This window comes from Leptonychotes weddellii, chromosome 4, assembly GCF_054177405.1.
Source record: "Leptonychotes weddellii isolate Sample4059 chromosome 4, ASM5417740v2, whole genome shotgun sequence".
In the NCBI taxonomy this organism is placed as follows: domain Eukaryota; kingdom Metazoa; phylum Chordata; class Mammalia; order Carnivora; family Phocidae; genus Leptonychotes; species Leptonychotes weddellii.
The window spans coordinates 144,408,686-144,434,045 of record NC_138372.1 but is presented as its reverse complement, the minus strand read 5'-3'; the positions used below and the strand labels follow the sequence as shown (position 1 = coordinate 144,434,045).

At 33.4% G+C, this 25,360-nt stretch overlaps 1 protein-coding gene across 6 annotated transcripts in view; it reads right to left on the bottom strand.

Annotated features, from left to right (window-relative positions):
* Positions 1-25,360, bottom strand: part of EMC2 (ER membrane protein complex subunit 2) — a 234,739-nt gene that overhangs the window by 181,552 nt on the left and 27,827 nt on the right. For 3 of the 6 annotated variants that reach the window (XR_014144341.1, XR_014144342.1, XR_014144343.1), the window contains exons 8-11: positions 22,452-22,533; positions 21,532-21,642; positions 19,281-19,385; positions 8,570-8,657 (exon numbers count right to left, since the gene is read on the bottom strand). Coding sequence is in view for 3 of the 6 variants with exons in the window: in XM_031032625.2 (XP_030888485.1) it covers positions 8,571-8,657; positions 19,281-19,385; positions 21,532-21,642; positions 22,452-22,533 (385 nt within the window). In the remaining 3 variants the exon portion in view is untranslated. Of the gene's footprint in view, positions 1-4,951; positions 5,123-5,323; positions 7,648-8,259; positions 8,658-19,280; positions 19,386-21,531; positions 21,643-22,451; positions 22,534-25,360 lie in introns of those variants that run through there. The other 3 variants (XM_031032625.2, XM_031032624.2, XM_081816404.1) reach the window with 3 other exon arrangements.

Below are 25,360 nucleotides of genomic sequence, written 5' to 3'. Positions count from 1 at the left end.
AATGCTTGTTTTCTTATATTAAACAGTGGACATGCAATTGACCCCACTGGAATTCATTCATTTGCAGCTGAAATGGTTTGCTGTGATATGGTTCTAATTTAACTTTTTTAAAAAAAGATTTTATTTACTTATTTGAGAGAGAAAGAGAGAGCACAAGCACATTCCATTCAATATACAAAACATACTTGTATACCTCAGTCCTTTATTTTGGCATCAAGGGAAAATAGAGTTGCAAAAAAAAAAAAACAATGAAATGGGGTAAAAGGTGGGGAACAGAAGAGAGGGTAACACAGAGAACACTATACACACATATAATGCAAGAAACAAAGGAAATAATACAAATCTCCACAGAATCACTTGCTTCTTCCAATCAGTCTTCCAATAACCAAGTCAACTGTAGAAAAATGGTTTTCAGATTTTAGTGGGCTTCAGAAATACCTGATGGGTTTGTTAAAACACAAACTGCTGGACAGAGTCCTGAGTCTCTCATTTAGTAGACTGGGTGAGGCTCAATAATTTGCATTTCTAACAAGTTCAAAAATACTTCGAGAACCATTAACAAAAATTTCTGATAGCCCATTAATCACTTTTGGTCATTTGCAATATCCTTACAGTTGGGGAATTTCTACAGCTTATTGAGAATGGCTCCAGTTTATATTGTTAATCATTATATTTTTCTTTCTTTATATGGTATATATAATCTCACTGGCAGTCTTATAATATTGTTCATATGATATGCAGATTCGATTTTTGGGTAACTTTCTGATTATTTATTTTGCCACAAAACAAAGTGAAGCTAAACTACTTCTGGAAGTAAGATTTGTTAAATAAATTATATCAAGATGTGCATAGTTTTTTTTTTTTTTGTATTAAAAGAAATATGTACTATGTGCAGGTATCATGCTAGAACCTGGGATGAAAAAAGTGGACAAATATAGGCATGGTCTCTGACCTCTTGTAATTAGAGAATCTACTGAGGGATACAATTATCTGAAAACATAAACAAGGTGATAAATACTCCCAATGAAAGGTGTATGATAATATAAAAATATACAACAAACTTTTCCAGAGTAGCTAAACATTTGACATTTCCCAGTTGCTCCACATAATCATCAACACATAAAATTATGGGTATGTTTTTAGCCATTCTAATAGGTGTGGGTGATATGTCATTATAGCTTCCAATTTGTACTTCCTTATTTTTTTTTTTATTTTTTATTTTTTTTTTTTTAAAGATTTTATTTATTTGAGACAGAGAGAATGAGAGAGAGAGTACATGAGAGGGGGGAGGGTCAGAGGCAGAAGCAGGCTCCCCGCCGAGCAGGGAGCCCGATGCGGGACTCGATCCAGGGACTCCAGGATCATGACCTGAGCCGAAGGCAGTCGCTTAACCAACTGAGCCACCCAGGCGCCCCTGTACTTCCTTATTAATAGCAAATGATGTTGAGCATTTTTCATGTGCATATTTGCCATCCCTACAGCTTCTTTAAGTGTCCAAGTCTTTTGCCCATTTTTTTTCTATTGAATTTTGAAAGTTCTTTATATATTCTGAAAAGTTCTTTATATTTAATAGACGATTGCAAGTATTTTCTATCTATGGCTTGTTTTTTCATCTCTTTTAGCAGGTCATTCTCAGAATAAATTTTTATTTTTGACAAAGTTCAATTTATTCATCTTTTTAAAAAAAAGAGTGCACCTTTGCTGTCACTTGAAGAATTCTGGCCTAACCCAAGGTCAAAGAAATTTCTTCCTGCTTTTTCCGTAAAAACTTTGTAGTTTTACATGTTACATCCAGATTCATGACCCATTTTGAGATAACTTTTTTATAAGTTGGGAGGTCTAGGTTGAGGGCCTTTCTGCTATGAATGTCTAATTTTTTCACATCATTTGCTGGATATTCAATTGTCCCAGACCAATTCCTTCATTGAATTGCTTATGCATCTGTCTCAAAAATTAGTTTGCCATACTGGTGTGGGTCTGTTCTGGACTCTCTTCTGTTCCACTGCTCTGTGTCTATCATTCTGACAAAACCACACAGTCAGTAACAATACCACTGTTTTGATTACTATAGCTACATGTCAGTATCTGGTAGTCTGATTCTTCCAACTTTATTTTCATTTGCAAAGTTGTTTAGACTATTCTAGTTCCTTTGCTTTCCATATAAATTTTATAAAGTTCTAGCTACAAAGAATCTGTGATTTTGATATTAATTGTACTATATCTATAGCCCATTTGGGGGACAATTAACATCCTTACTATATTGTCTTCCAATCCATGAATATGATATGTCTCTCCATTTATTTAAGTCTTCTTTGATTTCTTTCTTTTAATATTTTATTTTTTGAGCAATCGTAAATGGTATTGTTTATTCCTAACATATAGAAATATGATTGATTTTTGTTGACCTTTAGTCTATGATCTTGTAAAACTCATTTATTAGTTCAGGATGTTTTTGGAGATTTCCTGGGATTTTCTATGTAGACCATCGGGTTACCTGTAAATATAGACAGCTTTACTTCTTCCTTTCCAATCTGTATGCCTTTTATTCCCTTTTTTTAATCTTACCGCACTAGCAACGATATCAAGTACTATGTTGAATAGAAGTGATAAGAGTACACATCCTTGTCTCATTCCCAATCTTAGGGAAAAAGCATTTATTCTTTCATCAAGATGATGCTAGATGTTTTATTTTATTTTTTTAAAGATTTTGTCAGAGAGAAAGAGAGAGAGACAAAGAAAGCACAAGCAGGGGGAGCGGCAGGCAGAGGAAGAAGCAGGCTCCCTGCTGAGCAAGGAGCCAGATGCAGGACTTGATCCAAGGGCCTTGGGATTATGACCTGAGCCGAAGGCAGATGCTTAACTGACTGAGCCAACCAGGCATCCCTAGATGTAAGTTTTATAGATTTTTTTTTATCAGACCAAGGAAGCTTCCTTCTATTGCTAAATTAGTTTTCATCATAAATGGGGTTGAATTTTGTCAAATACTTTTTTTACATCAATTGATATGATCATTTTTCTTATTTTCTTCTTAATACAATGGATTGCATTCACTAAATTTCAAATATGAAAGCAGCCTTGCATATCTGGAATAAACCCCACTTGGCTGTGGAAACAATTCAGGTCTTTCCATGGAGAACTGATTACCAGACTGAGGTACATCCATACAATGGAATATTATTTAGCAATAAAAAGGAACAAACTATTGACAGAGCAACAACACTTATGGATCTAAAGGGCAATACACTGAGTGAAAAGTCAGTCTCAAAGGGTTATAAGTTGTATGATTCTACGGATGCAACACTCTTAAAAGTTACATTATAGTGACAGGAAAAAAATCAGTGGATGCTGGTCATTAGGGTTAGATGAAGGTATAACTATTAAGTAGCAAGAATGAGTTTGTGATGTTAGGTTCTAGATTATGATTATGGTGATTACATGGATCCATATGTCATTTTATGAACGGAAAAAAAAGAGCATGTAAATATTGTGAAATCCAAATAAGGCCAGTAACTTAGTTAATAGTATTGCTGCAATGTCGATTTCCTGATTTGACAATATACTGTGATTAAGATAATAGGAAGGGGCCCCTGGGTGGCTCAGTTAAGCGTCTGCCTTTGGCTCAGGTCATGATGCCAGGGTCCTGGGATCCAGCCCCACATCAGGCTCCCTGCTCAGCGAGGAGTCTGCCTCTCCCCCTACCCCTCCCCCTACTCGTGCCCTCTCTCTAATAAATAAAATCTTTTAAAAAGATAATAGTAAGAAGCTGGTGCAAGAGAACTTTCATACTGTTTTTGCAACTTCTTGTGAGTCAAAGTATTATAAAATAAAACATTATTTAAAAAATACAGGTAGAAAAAAAAAAATAGAGGGGCCTGACCTCAGCAAGATAATGAGTCAAGGAAGGCTTTGTTCTATATGGAGGGATTGTGTACCAAGTTTGTAGGAAAAGAAAGCATTAACAACTCCATGGAATTTAAATGTGGCTAAATTCAGAAATAGATGGGAGAGGAGAGGAAGACAGTTTACAACAGGGAATCTGAATCATCCTTCTTGGTTCTGATACTACATAGAACCTCAAAGGCCATGTATAGAGCAACAAAGGGAAACAACTGAAGAGTTTTAATGAGGGGGAGGGTATAAAGGCATTATTAGTGACATTTAGTCACATTCTAACTGCAATGGAGAACAGACTGAGAAGTGAAGATATAGGAAATCTAGCTTTCTGGTTACTGTTGTAATTCAGGAGTCAGGTGATGATGGCAATGAAAATGGAACAGAATGGACAGATCTAAAATGTACAATGCAGCATAAAATAAACAGAACACAGTTTCTATAAACAGAAAACATCCATCAGATTGGTGACACAGAACTAAACCATTTCAAAGGAATATGGTGAGGGTAGAGGGGTGCCAGACTGGAGCAATTTAAAGAATGGGAGGGGAAGAACAGATACAAATTTAGAAAACTGAAGGAATGAGGCTGTAAACACAAACACAAACAAACCCCCCCCAAAAAAAAACAAAGATGGGGTAGTAGCTGGAGGTGGATTGTGAAAATGAGGGGAGATAATTTAAAAAGGTAATGAAATGAGCACATTTGAGTGTTAATAGGAAGAATTTAGTTGAAATGAAAGAAAGAAATAAAAATAGTTTAAGGACTAGTGTGAAGAAAAGAGATGATATGACATTTTGGGGAAGGCAGGATGTTCTATGGTAGAAGGCAGTATGGCAAATTCATAAAACTAAAGTAAGGCTTAAGTATAAAAAAATGAGGGGGACAATCATTGGAAATCATTCAGAAAAGGGCAGGGCTAGTTGCTTCTACTGTAAGAGAAAAAGAGGTGAAATCGGGTACAAAAATGTCTGATACTGGGTATGTTTTTCTCTGTGAAATAGTAGGAGAGCTCTATTAGTTTGCTAGGCTGCCTTAACAAAGTACACAGAGAACTGGGTGTCTTAAAAAAACAGGAATTTATTTCATCACAGTTCTAAAGGCCAGAAGTCCCAGATCAAGGTGTCAGGAGGGTTGGTTTCTTCTGTGGAATCACTCCTTGGCTGGTAGATGGGAATCTTCTCTTTGTCTTCCCATGGTTTTTCCTCTGTTGTCTGTGTCCTAATCTCTTCTTACAAAGATACCAATCATATTGGATTACAGCCCACCCATATGACCTAATTTTACCTTAATTATTACTTTAAAGACTCTATCTCCAAATAAAATCACATACAGAGGTAGTGGGGGTTAGGATTTTGACTTATGAATACTGGGGGGACACAATTCAGTCTATAACAAGAGGTTACTTGTCAAGAGTGAGAAGGGAGATAGGATACATCAGAGGTTCAAAGTGAAAGAGGTTCGAAGTAGTTCTAAATAGTCTAAAAGAGTTCTCACAATGATTACATGAAGTAATAGCTTAAATGGTCAATTTAGTTTAAGTTCAGTTTAATTCAAAATGAAATTATGACTTTAAAAAGAAATTATGACTTTATTATTCCACTAAAAAACTGTTTTACAAGTCAGAAAATCTGAATTCTAATCCCTGCTCTAACAAGCAATGCCCCTTGGATATATCTCTTATTTTTCTCATTTTAAAATAGGAAGAACATATCACAGAATAGACATATGCCTCAGAGTATACTAGAAAGAACACTGACTTGGGAACCCCTGACATCCTGGTCCTGCTCTGTCTCAGAAGAGCTTAATTTCTCAGAACCTTGATTCCTCATCCTAAAATGGAATATAACTAATTCATCTTTAAAGTCTCTTCTAAAATCCTACAGTTCTATGAAATAAAGTAAAATAAAGTTACTTTGAGAATAGATGGATTGTGGCATCAGAAAAAAAAGATTCTTTGAAATATTTACCAATAAAAATTATATGCTCCCAGCGTACTGAAGCACTAGTTTTCCATTTCTATCTTTTCTACATCCTCCTCTGCTTCCAAGTCAGTAATATCCTATGGTTAAGGTTGGCTTAAATAATGTATGCTGAGTTGCAACAAGATATTACTTTTTTTATTGTATGTACTTGTCTACTTAACTTTAAATCATTACGTTTTGAAACACCATTCCCAGCATGTCCAAAATTTTAGAGAGTTTTGCATACTAAAAAAAAAAAAAAAAAAAAGCTGATGGATATTTATTAGTCAGAAATATACATGGCAAAAGTAACAGAAAATCCAAACAATGTCTTAATCAAGAGTTTATTTTTCTCATGTAATAAGTGCAGAGGTTGGCAAATGCTCATGTTGGTTCAGGTGTTCAACATGCCATCAGGAACACAGGCTCTCTCTAATCTAACTACAAGGCCATCTCTGAAAAGTAGCTTTTATTCTCCTATTTATTGTTTCGTAGTTGTAAGATGGCTGTTGTATCTCTAAGTATGTTGTTGACACTCATGGCCTGAAGGAGAAAGAGGCAAAAAGCCTCACTTCACAAAGCTCTGACTTTTTAATTTGAAAGGAAGACCCTTCCCAATAGGCTTCTGTTCATTTTATTAGCCTTAAATAGGTCATATGCCCATACTTTAGATATTTGCACACTACCCACGATGGTGGCCCTGAGTCACATGCAGCTATTAAAATTAAAATTAAATTAAATTAAAAATTCAATTTCTCAGTTCTACTGGCCATATTTCAAGTGCTCAAAAGCTATAGTTAGTGGCTACCATACCGGACAGCACAAATACAGAATATTTCCTTAACTGAAAAAAGTTCTGCCTTGGCATCTCACAGACCGTAAGAAATGAAACCACCTCTGTTTTAGGTCAATCATGATACATATCCTAGGGCTGAGGTAAGGTAAGGTCCTTATCTCCTTGAAGAGCAGGGATTTCTGCTCCTACCTGAACAATGTAAGATACCTTAACAAGCAAAAAGTGGCGGTAAAAGCAGTTGGCAAATGTCTGCCACAATAGGATGATCAGTACATTTAAACTGAGGTTTATAAATTACACATTAACAATGTACTTCATAAAAAATTCTTAGCAAGCAGGTATTAAAATTAGAAAAATAAAGTGAAACTTAGGCTGACAGTTATACAAGGCACTACCTTACACAAATATAATTGCTAAAGTAAACACTACCCTAGTGATGGATAGGAGACTGAGATAAAGTAGTGGAATAATATATGAGCACTTTATAGAAAATAAATCTGAGGTGGCTGATTATGTTGAAAATGCAGTTACTAAATTCACTGGCAAAAAAGAGTGCATCCTGTGATAACAAAGATTTGTTGATAAGAATTAGCTTTCTATGGGGAGAGTTATTTCACATCTGCTCATTTCTCATGGCAGAATGAAATGAAAAAGACTGCAAAATAACAGAATGAGACCAGATATGGAGAATAATATACTAACAGAATTATTCAAAAGATTAAAAAACTGATATTGACAATAGTTTCTTCCTAAATACTTCCAGGTTGTCAAGTCCTCCATGAACCCCATTTGCCTAAATCCAGCAATGACAAGTATGCAGGAGTTTCTGTATACTATTGTAAACTATTTATATTAAGTAATTATACATGTATGTGATACATACAACATGTAATTTGTATATGTAAATTACAAACTACTACTAACAATACATGCCCTGAATGACTGATTTGTGTCTGAATAAAGTTCTCTAAGTGTCTCAAAGTTCTTTCTATTCCACTGAAACATGCAAAATATTGTTGAAGGTAGTATAACGGTTGTTTATCATGAAAAGAGAAAAAGGAAAAAGAAGCTCTTATTATTACCAAGGAGGCAATTAAATATGAGAATTGTAAAAATTTGCTCTTAAACATAGTTTAGATTTTATTTTCCCTAAGTAAAAATAACTCAGCTACTGAAACCTCTTTCATCCCTATTGTCTGTTTTAATATTATTTTATGCAAAATACTTAAAAGTTCAATAAATTTAACTTTCATAAAGGTTATAGCATTATAGCATTATAGCATACATGAAACTTAGAGCTTTTTATTGGTAAAAATCTCAATTATGTCCTATGGCAAAACAAAAATTTTACAGAGATATTACTGAACATTATTAAGCAAGATTTATGAGAATAACATTATAGCACATAAAACAATAGCCTACTGGAATGCACAGCAAAATCCAACTTGACACTATAAAGAGAATCAAAATAATTTGCCAACATTTTGCTTGTCAGCAATGCATGCTCTGTATTTCTTATCACAAACAAAAAGGAGTTAATTAGAAACTGAATTCTGAAACAACATATTCACTATTTGAGTGTAACAAAAAGAATCTAGAATCTTCAAATGCAAGTTTAATAAATCACATGATTTATTTATGGGATTTCTACATCAGGTTGTGGTTTAAAAGAAGATATATATGTGTGCTATGAAGAGAATGATGTACAATCAATATGAATCTTGTTAAATCTCTCTTCCATGGACTTTCTCCATCTTCCTGCTTAGCAATAAAAGGCATTTTTAGGTCTATATAAACATTCTTTACAATTGCCCTCTTAACAAAAAATTAGTATATAAATAGCACTAGGCAGTTAGTAGTCACAAGCCAGAAAGTTCAATTGTGCAGTTGTGAAATGTAATGTGAAAGAGTTTGAAACCTTAAGACTGGGTGATCTGCAGTGTTTCCAACATGTCTTCGACTGCCTTAAGAGAGTATTTGGTTTCCTTCTTACTTCGACCTGCAAACTAATTTAAAAAAAAAAAAATGCAATTAGGTTCAATTTCATGGCAGGTTCAAAATCACAATCTTACCTTCACATTGCTAATGAGAGCTAACATTATCTATTTTATCACTAGCAAGAGATCAAATATCTTTTCTTCAATAAAACAGAATTTGGGTTTTATTCTTTGCTTTTATTTCCCTTACCTCTGGAGACCTATCTAGAAAAATGTTGCTATGGCCAATGTCAGAGAAATTACTGCCCATGTTCTCTTCCAGGATTTTTATGGTTTCAGGTCTCACATTTAGGTCTTTAATGCATTTTGAGTTTATTTTTCTCTATGGTAGAAGAAAATGGTCCAATTTCATTATTTTGCCTGTGGCTGCCCAGTTTTCCCAACACCATTTTGTTGAAGAGATTTGTCTTTTTCCCATTGCATATTCTTGCCTCTTTTGGTAAAGATTAATTAACCATATAAATGTGGGTTTGTTTCTGGGCTTTCTATCCTGTTCCACTGATCTGTGTCTATTTTTGTGCCAGGACCATATTGTTTTGATTACCAAAGCTTTGTAGTATAATTTGAAGTCCAGAATTGTGATACCTCCTCCAGCTTTGTTTTTCTTTTTCAAGATTGCTTTGGCTATTTGGGGTCTTTTGTGGTTCCATACAAATTTAGGATTATTTGTTCTAGTTCTGTGAAAAATGCTATTGGTATTTTGATAGGGATTGCATTAAATCTGCAGACTGCTTTGGGCAGTATGCACCTTTTAACAATATTTTTCTCCCAACCCATGAGTATGGAATATCCTTCTATTTTGCTTGTGTTGTCTTTAATTTCTTTCATCAATGCTCTAAATTTGGACTTTAATAAAATTTTCATTAAGGCTTCACTTTTAGTTGAAGTACACTAAGATTTCACTGCAAAATTGGCCAATTTAAATGTTTAAGTAGTGTGATAACCTACAAAAACATAAACTTGATTTTAAAACTCTCCTCTTTCGGAATGTTGAAAAAGAAAAGCAAAGCGGGTGGCATCACAATTCCGGACTTCAAGCTCTATTACAAAGCTGTCATCATCAAGACAGTATGGTACTGGTACAAAAACAGACACACCGATCACTGGAACAGAATAGAGAGCCCAGAAATGGACCCTCAGCTCTATGGTCAACTAATCTTCGACAAAGCAGGAAAGAATATCCAATGGAAACAGGACAGTCTCTTCAATAAACGGTGCTGAGAAAATTGGACAGCCACATGTAGAAGAATGAAACCAGAACCATTTCCTTATACCATACACAGAGATAAACTCAAAATGGATGAAAGACCTCAATGTGAGACAGGAATCCATCAAAATCCTTGAGGAGAACACAGGCAACAACCTCTTCGACCTCACTTGCAGCAACTTCTTCCTAGGCACATCACCAAAGGCAAGGGAAGCAAGGGCAAAAACGAACTATTGGGACTTCATCAAGATAAAAAGCTTTTGCACAGCAAAGGAAACAGTCAACAAAACCAAAAGACAACCGACAGAATGGGAGAAGATATTTGCAAATGACATATCAGATAAAGGGCTAGTATCCAAAATCTGCAAAGAACTTATCAAACTCAACATCCAAAGAACAAATGATCCAATCAAGAAATGGGCAGAAGACATGAACAGGTATTTCTCCAAAGAAGACATCCAAATGGCCAGCAGACACATGGAAAAGTGCTCAACATCACTCGGCATCAGGGAAATACAAATCAAAACCTCAATGAGATACCACCTCACACTAGTCAGAATGGTTAAAATTAACAAGTCAGGAAATGACAGATGTTGGCAGGGATGCGGAGAAAGGGGAACCCTCCTACAGTGTTGGTGGGAATACAAGCTGGTGCAGCCACTCTGGAAAACAGTATGGAGGTTCCTCAAGAAGTTAAAAATAGAGCTACCCTATGACCCAGCAATTACCCCAAAGATACAAATGTAGTGATCTGAAGGGGCACCTACACCCCAATGTTTATAGCAGCAATGTCCACAATGGCCAAACTATGGAAAGAGCCTAGATTCCATCAACAGATGAATGGATAAAGATGTGGTATATGCATACAATGGAATATTATGCAGCCATCAAAAAAATATGAAATCTTGCCATTTGCAACGACGTGGATGGAACTAGAGGGTATTATTCTAAGCGAAATAAGTCAATCAGAGAAAGACAATTATCATATGATCTCACTGATATGAGGAATTTGAGAAACAAGACAGAGGATCATAGGGAAAGGGAGGGAAAAATGAATAAGACGAAACCAGAGAGGGGGACAAACAATAAGAGACTCTTAATCTCAGGAAACAAACTGAGGGTTGCTGGAGTGGAGGGGGGTGGGAGAGATAGGGTGGCTGGGTGATGGACACTGGGGAGGGCATGTGCTATGGTGAGCTCTGTGAATTGTGTAAGACTGATGAATCACAGACCTGTACCCCTGAAACAAATAATACATTATGTTAATAAAAAAGAATAAAAAATAAATTAAAAAAATAAAATTATCCTCTTTTGACTAGAAAATTTTTATGAAATAAGAAGCATAATTTATAAGTGAAATTTATATTTCTATAGAAATGTGAACCATTTCTACTTCTCAGGCCTCTAAACAAATATTTACAATTTCAACAAAAGTAAAATATAAATGTAATTTCTAGTAAATATTTTAAAGTTGCAAGACATCTCTAAAATTATTTAAAGTCAGAATCTTTAAAATTTTTCAGTAATTATTAGTTGACAAGATACGTTTCTGCAGTAAAGAGTTGTCAAATAAAACTCTGCTACATATTAAAATGATGTAAACATGTTTTAAAATATGCATTTCTAGTTTGTGAAGTTGTAAAACCAAACTGGGACTGAATTTTATAAAGAAAACAAAATACAATGGATTAAAAATGTTATCTTTGCATATTTAAAAACAAGTTCATGGCATATTAAATTCAATATAGTGCACATAATCAGTATGAGAAACACTGCTGAATATCCCATGATGATTTTAAAATGGGTTTTCTAACTAGACTGACAATTCTCATCATTTATCAGTCACTGAATACTACAGATTAACTAAATAAATGTTCCTTGTGGGGGTAAGAGAAAGTTTATTATATAGATATCTATATTCCCTGTGCCCCTGGTTAAAGTATTGATTAACATTTGCTATTAGCAAAATACAGTATTTTCAAATTAACATCTAAGCACTTAATACATTTTCAAATGACTGATCTTCCCTGCAAATACCAATGCTGTCGTAAGCACTTAGCACTTGATTTATAATGTGTTCCTTCTCTTTTGTAATTAACTTAATTTGGCAAACTTCTCATGACCTGTTGAGAAAGATTAAGTGATCAAACACAGGTAAAATCACAGAAGCAACAGACTTCAGGAATTGGTAACCTGCCTCTGACCTTTCTTGGCTGCAGGTTAACATTATGATTCTCCTACTTCCTAAACCATTAGCTTCTATGGTTGAATCTTGATAGAGTAAATAAAGGGGATTTCTAGAAGAAATGCCAGGGGAAGAGAAAAGCTTCTCATAAGAATCAAGATCACTTTACCTTTCACAAAACATTACTAATTCAAGGAATTCAAATGTTAAGTATATAATTCATAATTACAAAATATGGTAAATAACAACACAACATTTACAACTCTGCCTTTTCATAATTTCCCAAGGTGACCAAAGGATGTGGCGTGTGTTATTACTCCTATTATCCAGTTGATAAATTCACTTTCACAAGGACTTACAAGAACAGAAAGCCTTTTCTTTTACTACTGCCTATCCAAAGTAAACAGGAATGGTCCTAATCAGATACTTAAAGGCCTAATTCTAAGAAAAAGCTTTGATGGGTCTGAGCAAAATAGGATACCACATAGTAACATTCACTCTGATTTTTTAATTAGCAAAACAGAATAATGAAATATTTCTGTAGAGCTAAAGTCATAATTAGAATTTTAAAATACAGTACTTTTCTTGATTTGTTCTTAAACATAATAGTAGTAAATATAAATCTATGATTTTTTTAATTAGCTAATTTTTAAAAAATCACCTAAGATTGTGTGTAAACACTACTGACAACCAGTGCAATTTAGAATAAACCAAACTTATTTGTGTCAGAACAAATAAAAAGAAAGTTGGAAATACAAATCTATCACTTCAAATTTTGCCTGACATGCAATTATTTTGTCTATTCCAGAATTATATGGCAATTTAACTGATTAAGCCGGAATTCTATTTTTCCCTCAAATCATGATTTAATTTTCCATTTCCCAAAAGGATAGTAACAGAATCACCTCTGCAATCATAAATAACATATGGACTGCTAGCACAAATTTAACAGTGTACTAAAGAAGCATTTATCTGGAAAATTATTGTGAGTAGGTTCACATTAAAGTTTCTCATGAGCATTAATCAAACTTGCCTGCCTATACTGAACATGCTAAACTAATTACCTAATTGAAGAGCAAGTAGTAGCCATATTCTGTTTCATTATTAAGTAGAAAGAAAGAAGGAAAACCAGTTCTTAAAATCTCATTTTCTCTAATTTACAAATGCCCAGAAAAACATTACAATAAGGAGCATTTATTCTATACTTTATACTTGTTTATATGCTTAGACATGAGTCATAAAATTCTCAATTAGATCCCAGAAATTTATCTAATTACTAAAATGTCAATCTCTGAAAGTTATACTTTCCACATTAATCACAAATCCTGCATTTTTGTTTTCATACAGTTAGATTTTGCTTAAAAAAACTCTTCTTTCATAATTCCCTATGGATCTTAGGGAAAACACCAGAAAGCATACTCAAATAATACAAACTTGTTTATCAAATTCAAAGATCAATAATTTATCCATTGTGATAACTGGGATAAACTGGGCTAAAATTTACCTTTGCATAATTTGTGGAAAATAATATGGGTGGACAAAATACTAGGATAAATAAATTGGAACACTGGATGGATGAATCTCAGAAACATTATACTGAGTGGAAGAAGCCAGGCACAAAAGAGTACATAACCTATGATTTCATTTATATAAAGTTCTAGTACAGGCAAACTAATTTATAGTGATAAAAATCATATCAGTGCTTGTCTGCAATGTCAGGACGGGCTGACGGCAGAGCAGCAGAAGGGACTTTCTGGGGTGACAGAAATGCTGTATATCTTGAATGGGGTGATGGTGAGAAAGGAGTATATATACACCTGTCAAAACTCAACTGTGCATTTAAAATATGTGCACGTTATTGTCTATAAATCAAACCTCAATAAAGCAGATAAAAAGAAAAAGGCAAAATAAATGAAAATAGAAGGTGGGGAATACAGAGCTTTACAATAGTGTAAGAAATTGCCAAATGACCACATATTTCTCTTGCCATTAAGAGGTGAAGTATTACATCCCCTGAATCTGGGTTGACCATGTGACTTACTTTGCTCAATGGAAAATTAGCCATATGTGACACAAACAGAGACTCAAAAAGCCCTTGAACGGTGGAGTTTGCCTGTTTGCTACTCTTGGAACCCTGAGACCACCACATGAATAAGTCCAAGTTAGCCTGCTAAATGAGAAACACGAGGCCCAGCACTCCCAGCTGACAGCCAGCCAAAGTCAGATATTTAAGTGAGGCCATCAACCACTAGCATGGTGCAGAAACATAAATAAGCCCAGTCCAGACGAGCAGAATTACTCAACTGAGCCCAAGCCAAACAGCCTACCTATAGAATCATAAGCAAAGAAGTTGTTATTTTAATTCACTAAGTTAGCAAAAGGTAATGGATACAAATATTTATGGAATCTGATTCACAGAAAGAACCCAGAACTTCTACAGAAAAATACAAGCTTTAAAAGCACAAAGAAATTTTATTTAAAACCTGTTACTGGTGTCTGGGGGCAAGTAAATTTTGCATGATGGGTTTAGTTGAGGAGTACTGGAAGTTGCTATACAGAAACCTGACAAGACCAACTGAGAGATGTGTCATCTTCCTGCAGTGGTATCTAAAATGATAGATTTTAGAAGTCCTTTTTTCTATCCTTTCCTATAGAGTCAAGAGAAGACAAATCATATCTTCAGTAAAGATGGTTAAAACATCACTGTGGACTAAGGAGTTTATGATGCAAAACTCAAATACTGAAGAGTACCAGTGACACTCTTAGAGCTCCTTCCAAAGAACGCGGAGACTTTATAAGTCTGTAAATAGAATGGATCTAGTAAGGCAAAATTAAAAAAAAAAAAAAAAAGAATGGCAGGGAGGGCAAATATTACTAAAAAACAGCGTTTAGATCTATGAGCAATGGCTTAAAATACTGAAATGATAGGTTGATGTCCAGTGATAAGGTGCATCTCATAAAGCAGGGAAGGGCATACTTCTCTGGCCTTATATTACTGAAGAGACAGGGAGAAAGGAAAACAAACAAAACTAAACTCTGAATTTAGTTACTACTCAGAGCTTTAAGTCTGAAATGAAAAGAGAAAACAAGTGAGGGTAGGCTATCAATTGTTCACATGAGAAAATAACTGAGAGTGAAAAACTGCATTTATAGCTTCAGATACATTTATACCTGACATTTCTTTATACAGGCAGTATATTGTGGCTGTCAGAGCATCAACTCTGGAGTCAGACTCCCTAGGTTTAAAAACTTCTGTCATTAACCAGCTCTGTCACCTTGGGAAAGTTATTTAATCTTTCCATGCTTTAAGTTCTTCATTTGTAAAACAGGAAAAGTACCTAGCTCATAAGAAATTTTCTATAAATATCTGCTCTTATAACTATTCTTGTGGTGGTGGTTATAGCTGCAATGAACACAGAAAGCATCATAAAGTAAACTTGGAGAATGTGATTAGTAAAAACAATGTAATGAATATTACTGTGATTTAGTGAAAATCACATATTAACTCCTTTAATCCTCAGAAAATTTCTATTGTGTCCATCCTGCAGCTGAAAGACTAGGCCCAGAAATAGTATATAACTTATCCAAAATCACATAAATAATAAATGTCAGAGCCAAACTTTGTAGACAATACGGACCCAGCATTTGTGTTCTTCTCTTAACTCCTACACGGTGATACTAGCTTCCAGGAACGGGACTCATGACAGAATACAGAGATGGACAGAAACTCTCTAGATAGCTACTTGGGGGAAAACTTACCCTTATTTCACATCATACATAGAAATCAATTCCAAATGGATTGTGGCTCTAAATACAAAAGGTAGAAGGAAAAAAACCTCTGAAGACACACAAAATTATCTGTATGACTATGAGTAGCAAACTGATTTCTTAAACAACACAAAAAGCACAAACCATTGGAGAATATAAATGAACATATTTCACTTCAGAACTTTTATTCATTAAAATCATTTGAGAGAGATTGCAAGTAAGAAGGTGAAGAAATTTGCTGCACATATAACAAAAAGCTCATAATCAGAAAACTAAAAAACAAAATAAAAAGTCATAAACCAATTAAAAATATAGACTTCATGAAAGAGATATCCAAATAGCCAATAAACATACGAAAAAGTGTTCAATCTCACTGGTCATCAGGGAGATGCAAAATGAAACGATGAGATACCACTATACATACACCAGAATGGCTATAATTATAAAAACTGACAGGACCAAGTATTGATAAAGATGTAGAACTATGAGAACTACCAAACATGGCTGGTGAAACTATAAACAACTGATGTAGAAAACAAATTATGACCCAGTATTTCCACTCAAAGGTATACACCCATCAGAAGTACATGCACACCAAAAGATTGCAGCAATATTCAGTGTAGTATTATTCAAAATAGCCCCAAACAGGAAATAACCCAAATGCCTATCAACAACTGACTAGATAAATTGTAGTATGTTCATACAATAGACTACAGTACAATGAAAATGAATGAACTACAGACATGAAGAGGAATAAACGTCATAAACATAACAGTGAAATAGGCTAGACAAAAATGAATACATACTATGATACCATAAAGTTCAAAAACAAGTCAAGACTATGGGATTATTAATCAACACTCCTGAGGTTAACAGGAGTAGAAATTAAGAGGATGTACTATGAGGGCTCTGGGGTGCTGTAATGTTTCTATTTCTTGACTTGGATACATTTAGCTTGTATTATTAATTGAAATGTACATTTATGACTTGGGTTCTTTTTTCTATGTATGTTGTAATAAAAACTGATTTTAAAAATATACTCATGCTATGTCAAAAAAGCACTCTCTGAGCAGCTAGTTGTTTCTCAAAAATATCTTAAAAACAAGGATGTAGTCTGCAAACCATCACATTAGTTTTATATTATCCAAGTCTTATCTTTAAATCACACACACACACATACATACACTCTAGACCTACTATGTGTGGAACCCTATTATAATCTGTGCTATCTCAAACTAACTGCATTTGAAGAAGCACAGCCTAGCTGATATTTATAAATATTCTGACTTAAAATATGCCAACAGAAGTAATATCCTCTATTATACATAATAAAAATACACTAAAGTGACTTTAAATAATATGATCATGGGGCACTGAATTTTTTTAATCTCCCCAACCTTCTCCAACCAGGAGTACAAAAACAAAGAAAAAGCACGAAAAACAAAATAACAGAAAACAAAGAGAACATCTTCAAAAAAACTACATTACAGGTAATCCTCCAAAACCCTGTAATGTGGTTTTTATCACCAACAGTGGCAGGACCTCCAAAAGATCAATGGCTGTATGATAGGAGTATATATGGTAGGATGGACAACCTACTACTCTACAAGCCTCAGAAATGAAAAAAGTGTGAATTGATGAATCTGCAAATGGCCTGCAAAACCAGGACAGTCTCAAAAGCTCCAAATCAAATGTGACGTTAAACAAGTCTAACAGTCTACAACCTCAAAATCTCTAAAATGTCCTGCAAACACTCTCTTCCAGGAGGAAAAAAACCTCACACTGAAGGATAATCACCAGAAACGGAAACCAAAACAGGGCAGAAACACTAGGGGGAAAAGGGAGAGATGGTTCAGATAAGGGAAAGGAGTAGATGAGAGGAAGGTAGTGATGTCCACAGGCAGCAAATCCCAGAATAAAATAAAACAACAAAATGCAGTATTTCAAGCTGAGAGCAACACCTCAAAATTCAAGATCTATAGAGCTCTAAGAGTAGAACAGAAGGCTGAAGACAAAATCTTTCTGAACCAGACTAGTTCTGAGAAAGACTGTGTATACAGAAAGGTCGTATTTAAATTCTCTATAACAAAAAGGAAGCCATAAAAAGACAAGTTGGGAAAGTTATCCTATCTCCGATGCCCTCTCACTCCAGAAAAACCTTCCCCTAATAAAAACTATCTGATTAAACAAGGAGAACAGCAAAAACAAAAAGAGAATACGATTAACTCCATAAAAAATTAATACAGAAAATAACAGAAAAAGATTTGAAAGAAAATGAATGACAGAGGAAAGAGGTGAGAAAGGAAATCTAATAAACTTATAATTAGAGACCTGAAAAAAAACCTTGGGCTATCAAACAGAAAAAATATTTAACACAAAGCAACTCTTCTCAGATTAAAAGAGGATTAAATTTACATATTAAATGGGTCTACTGTGCATTTGGGAAAACTGACCCAATAACAATCAACAAAACATACTGTAGTAAAACTACTGGATTTTAATGATAAAGAAAAAAATTCCTTTGGACATCCGGACAAACAGTCTAAGTCACTTAGGGAAAGAAAATCAGGATGGAATAAGACTTCTTAACAGCAATATTTTATCCTAAAACACAATGGAACAATATGTTTAAAATACTTAAGTAAAGGGCGCCTGGGTGGCTCAGTTGGTTAAGCGACTGCCTTCGGCTCGGGTCATGATCCTGGAGTCCCGGGATCGAGTCCCACGTCGGGCTCCCTGCTCAGCAGGGAGTCTGCCTCTCTCTCTGGCCCTCCCCCATCTCATGCTCTCTATCTCATTCTCTCTCTCAAATAAATAAATAAAATCTTTAAAAAAAAAAATACTTAAGTAAATATAAGCTAAAGGTTGTATAAAAAGCCAAACTATCCCTCAAATATAAAGACTACAGAGAAATAAGTTTATAAACATGCAAGATGTAAGAAGATATTATTTTGCCATGAGCTCTTCCTGAAGAATCTCTTAGGGACAAGCTTCAGAAAATGAAGAAATGAGGGAAGAAGTTTCAGTTAAGATCTGACATATAAGCAGAGTACAAAAACTTTTTTATATAGTCTGGCTAGTTTACATTTAGGCTTTTCTTCCTCCCTTTTAATTACCTGAGATACTCTAATTAATAATATGTTACACACCCAATCTGCTTCTGAAATACACTGCACAATTTACCTTTTCTGGATTTTTAGAATTACTTTTTATTTGCCAAATGTTCACTACTGAAATTTCCAGATAGTAAGGCTACTTATGGAATCATAACAGGGTAACGGACTTCTTTTGAAAAAAGAAAAAAAATAAGTGATCCTACAAGTTAATTCTACACAATTAAAACACATTTGATTAAGACCAAAAGACATAAAAGTCCAATGATAGACATTTGGCTTTGTAGTCTGCTGAAACAAAAACAACTAAGAAATATATTAACTGACCTATATGATAATATAAAATTATCAATACTGACCTGATAAGCTCTGTTTATTTGACTAGCTGCCCAACTAGCATATTTCATGTTGTCCTTTTTTGTTTTTGCACTTGCTTTTGGATTAGAAGCAATATGACTTGCCGACTAAAAACAAAAAAGAAACATCAAAAACAAAATTCCTTTTTTCTAGCCAAGATAATAATAATAAAAAAAAAAAAGTAAGGGTCATATTTGCAATGGGATAACAAAGAGTACCAAAACAATTTTAAAAATAAAGTGGAATGATATTAGTGTTTAAAAATGAAAATATAGTTTAAAATATAGAATAAAGTGACAAAAAGAGAAAGAGCATCTTAAATACCTAAATTTATTTTATTAGTTATCTACCACAACTGTTAATGGTAAAATTAAATACCTAAATACTGTAGAATATCACTTAAATACTGTAGAATATTGAAGGTCATTATTATTGTTATTAAATTACTATTTCTAGTTCTTTATTACTATATTACTTCAGCTTTCCTATGTCAGAATTATAGAATTATTGAATATTGATGTAAGAAGGAATCTCAAAAATAATTTGGTCCAATTTCCTACATTAACAGGTAAAAAAAAAAAATTTAAGTCCAATAGGAGTGATTTGACTTGACCAAAGCAAGTTACTGAAAGCCTTAAAAATAGAAAGAGATCCTCATTTCCAATCTAGTCCTCTTTTCACTTTACCAAGAGTTTCCAAACTATGTTGCACAGCACCAGTTAGAATGACTGCAACTTGATCAATCCATCCTCTCCTTTTAAAAAATGTACTTAAACAAGGGATTGTTAATCTAGGATCCATGAAAGAATCTGTAAACAACCAAAATTAAATACTAATTTTTAAGCATATATTGTATTTCTGGGGAGAGGAAGATCTTTGATCTTATGTGTAAATATATCTGATTCTTAAGAGGATTCATCCATGTGATTTAAAAAAAAAAAATTAAGCCTTTCTTTTATACCTAGCCTGTGTGACAGGCTCTTTCCCACTCTCTCCTCCTCTGTCAGTGAGGAATTTAGGAATTTATTGGCCAAAATCTTATTTTTACACCTGTATGTCTTTAATGTCACCTCTTTCATATGAATTTTAGCAAATGCAGTGATTAAGAGAATGACTCTGGAATCAACTGACGGAGCTGATATCCCAGCTCAACCACTTAGTAAGTCTGTGATCATCTTTCAACAAATTAACTAGACCTCTCTGTGTCTTAGGTTCACTTTCTGTGAAATGGTAGTAATAACAGTGTCTTCTCAAATAGTTGATATGAGGATTTAAAATTAAAAAAGAGCTCAAAACAATGCCCTGCACATAAAGTGTTATGTATAAAATATCATTAATAATCTATTGTTATATATTTTTTAAATTAATCTTTCATTTATTTGGTAAAAAGAGACAACACCACTACTATACTGTACCTCTAACCTACTACAGTTGGCACTGGTAGATCCAGGAAAAATTTCTTGAAATTCCTTTGAACTATTTTCTAATCATATTTTGCCATTCCTTTCCTAAAAATTATTTCATTTATATTTCTTCCTGCCTCTATTTCTGCAATTGATTCTTTTTCACTGATCCCCGACAAGACATTCATCCAAAAGTCCTTGAAAAGACCAGGATAAATTAAAATTTCAAAGAACTGGTCTATTAAAAAGAGGTTTTCTGATTGTAGGGAGGGGCTTATTTTATGTATATTTTAAAGCTCAGCAAATTCTTCCTCTATTTCCCATAGCTCTTGTTAATTGACTTTTCTAAACTCGTCATTTGGCATACATAAACCATAGAAATATTTAATTACATGCTTACCACAATTTCCAAGCTCTTTTCTGTACCATAAAAAAATTTTAATTTGACAGTAGAGATTTTTTTTGCTAATGTCTTTTATTGCATAGTTTAAAACTATGTCATACAATTATAATTTAAGGTAAGAAATACAAAATAATGTTGGGCATAAACCCAAGAACATCAAAACAATTAAGATACAAATTATGGTTTTGTATCTGTTCCTATTTAATAAAAAGGCAGATTTAAATTCTGATACAATAGAAGATATTTTATAATAAAATGTCAAATAGTTAGGATGTATTAACATTTAAAAATAAAACTGCCTTACAACCTATTGCTCATATTTAACGAGAGGAAAAAAATATGCTTATCAACAAAATACAAACAAGAGGGAAGTGACTGGATGGGATGGTTAATGGACTTTAAATGACAGACTTCGTAAAATAACATTAAACATGCACCTCTACTCACCATGTAAAGCCCAAACAAAGCTCTCATATTTCTGTTGTTCAGTTTCAGTGCCTGAGCAAAATACTTTCTTGAAAGTTCGAGGTTTTCAAGTCCACCCTGGGTATATTTAACCTGTTAAAAATTGCAGAGTGCTGAAACCTGTTTATTTTACTACTTTGAAATATAGCATGTTTCATCATACCATAGGCATTAGTAATTGAAACAGATATTCTGTAAACAAATGCAAGATGTTAAAAGAATTCATCTTAAAGTTGTTAAAGCTAAAATTTTAAAGCATAACCTCCCTGAAAAACCTATTCTATGAACATTAAGATCACAGAGTACTTTTTAAAACAAAATGTTGTCAATAAAAAAGCCAATATAATTTCTTTTTCAGCTGCCTTGCTAATGCCTCACGACTTTATATTTTCTATTAGTAGCATTCTAAATCTATACTTACATACTGAGTTGCCCTTTTCTAGTCACCTTGACATTCATTATTAATGAAATGCTTCTAACCTTACAGCATTCAACTGTATTACTATTCTTAATAGTAAGGTAAATACTTCTTACTTCTAAAAATATTGATCTTAATATGAATTTCCTAGAATATGGATTTAAAAATCATAATCATTGTAAATGCCTCAGAAGCCATTAAATGGTGACAACTGTGGCATCATTAATTCATGATTAGGAAAGAAAATATACAATAAAAAATCCAAAGAATTTCACTGTTTTAAGTAAGCACTTTTATTTTTAAAGCCATATTCCCATTATAATATTAAAAATGTAAAGCTTTTACACCTACAGTCAGTTTTCATCAGATGTCTTCAATATTTATATATGTGCCTCACATTAAGGACATATTCTTAGTTCCAAAATAATACCTAACACCAACAAAAATAAAATCATATACAACTGTTGTTTTTGAAAGCACTTACTTCAGCATACTGCTGACAGTATAAGTGGTTGTGTGGATTAGTCATCATTAGCTCCTCTAAACAAAAGGCTGCTTTAGCATAGCTGAAAAATATGACGAGGAGAAATCAATTTTAGAAGTCACATATACCATCTTAGCTAAAATAAAAATAATTAAAAATAATTTAAAGCAATGCTGGAAAATAATTTTAAGACAATTTTAGTGATGTTAGACATTTTATTCCCCAAATTTAAAAGCTTCAGTAATAATATACTTGCTATGCTGAATTCTTAAATACAAATAACAAAGGCTTAAATTCTGAGGCAGCCTATGAACAATCAGTAGATACTACATCCTTAAAACTGGGTCACTATTATGACATCCAAACATTATTCACAACACAGACTTCACAACCTTGGATCAGGTTACATATAAAATAACTTCAAGTCCATTGATCACTGAATAAAATACTCAAATAGCTAAAGTGTAAAGAGGAAATAAACATTTTATTAAATACTATCTATTCACAAAAGTCCTTTATTGACACCTATCTACCAACATTCTATTATAAAGACTTTTCATTACTTGTTTGCCAATATGAAATCTAATGAAGTTATAAATTTTTAAACCCATGAAAAATAGATCAAGTTAGTGGTTTTGATATGCACTCTACTACTATTTCATCATGTGGTAAAGAAACAAACATCTTGCTAAAAACCTGAGGAGAGGACTGCTACAAAGGGCTCTGGAAAAATGGTTTTACACCACATGACTGTAATTCCCCTCAATGTATTTTATAAGTTTAAAGCAATGCGAACATCGCCACTATTTATAGGAAATCCTAAAGAACAAAGGTGTTGTAAAATTTATTTCCAGTGAAAGGTGACGACAGTACCCAACACAAAAAGGCTACCTACAGTTATTTTTGGCATTTATCACCAACACACAAAGCTACCTGTCTTTACACTAAGTCTGATATACTTACTTTTCAAAATATACATCCTGCAGTTTCACATAACGTGTACTAATAACAGCTAACTTGTATTATTAGTGCTCATTATGCATGCACTTCTCTAGGTGTGTTATATATATTAATTCATTTAATCCTACCAAAACCCTGGGAAGTAGGAAATTATCACCATTTTATAGTTGAAAAGGCACACAGATGCAAACTGAAACCTAGGCTGTGCCACTGCAGACAGCCTGCTCTTAACCACTGTGCATACTGCCCCTACATACTCCACTCAGTGAAAAACCGTGGTAATGATGGCAGTGATGAAGAGGTCAATGTAACAAAAAAATGGGTACAACAATCAAACCCAAAGGGCCTGAGAATCCAAAAACACCCTATAGATTACCAAAAATCATAGCATTTTAGATGTATATATACACACTGTTATCAAGGATCATACAGCTATTTAGCCTTTTTCATTTTTATACCCAAAACCTCGCACTGGTTCCTGACATGTGATAGGTATATAATAAATGCCTGAACAAATGACTGAACAGATGTCTAGAACAAAAGTATTATAACTACCTATCTGATATATATTTATCATTCTATAAAAGAAGAAAGTGGTCTCTACCTTAAACACTCAACTTTATCAGAAAGACAGTTCCTTCTAAATATGTTCCTTTTACTGAAGTGATGCAAAAATTCATATTAATGCTAAGAATAAATGTTCTTACAGATTTAAATGGGTTGAGCACAACTGTGACTCTGGTTTTTATACAAAATAAAGTAAGATAAAATAGGCAGGTACGAGTTTCTACTGAAAAATAAATGCCAAGATATTTTTCTCAGAAATTATTCAGTATCACATACAGAAGAGGATCCCTTGCTTCCAATTTTACAAAGTATAAAATCAAACTAATTTTGTGGATAAAGAACCAAATAAACTTAGAGCTAAAAGGAGAAGATGGTCCAATACAGTTTTCTCCAACAGAGGTTCACTCAAGAGTATTTAAACCATATGGAAAGTGACTAGAGTGACCATTTTCTCAATTCTCCCAAAAATGATACATAGCCAATTCCATTTCAAATGCATAAAAAAGTTAATTCATTACATACAATGCCTCAATGATTAGAGAATTAAGATTATTTGAATCTATTTAAAATAACTACTAGTATTAGTATGTTAGAGTCAATAACTAAATAAAGTTTCAAAGTTCTTCTGTTCCTCACAAAAGCGTTTGTGTAGGTTACATATCTATCCCTACATTGTTTTATCAACATTATGATTTTTCCTTGTAGGATTTTGATAATTCCGTTTGTTATAGAATTTTATAGTAAGGCTGAACCTACAAAAAGGAACCACAGTCACAATCATAATTAATTTATATTATTAATTGCTCCTTGCTGATAGAACATCTAGTTTTAACTACAAATCAAATAAAAAAAGTGTCTTTGTTCAAAATACATATTTTTATTTATAATATTGGTAGTACTAATGTACACATCTTAACTAATTTTTTATACTTAGAACAAGTAAAATATCTCAATATGGTCAAATAGTGTGATATATATCACTGCAATCACTAAATAGAAACCAGAATTTACAAATCAGAAGCAAATTTAAATAAAAGAAACTTAAAGATATTTAAAAAAAAGCATGTGGCAGAATTCTATATCCTCTTTAATCCCTGTAACAACAATGAATAGACTTATATGAACATTCTACTTTGGAAATTTATTTGAAGTAAAAATTCTAGATCTATAGTAGCAATGCTGCCTATGACCTATTATATTTAAAAGAGCTTATTCCTACTTATTCTTATGCAAAAAGAATGCCAAAATGAAAAATAGATCTCACAACTCTAAACTGCTACATTTTGCCACTGTGCCCACAAAACTGACATCCCACAGTAACTTACCTCTTTGCCAAAAACAAACAAACAGTAAAATGAAAAAACCCTACCTACTACAATGAC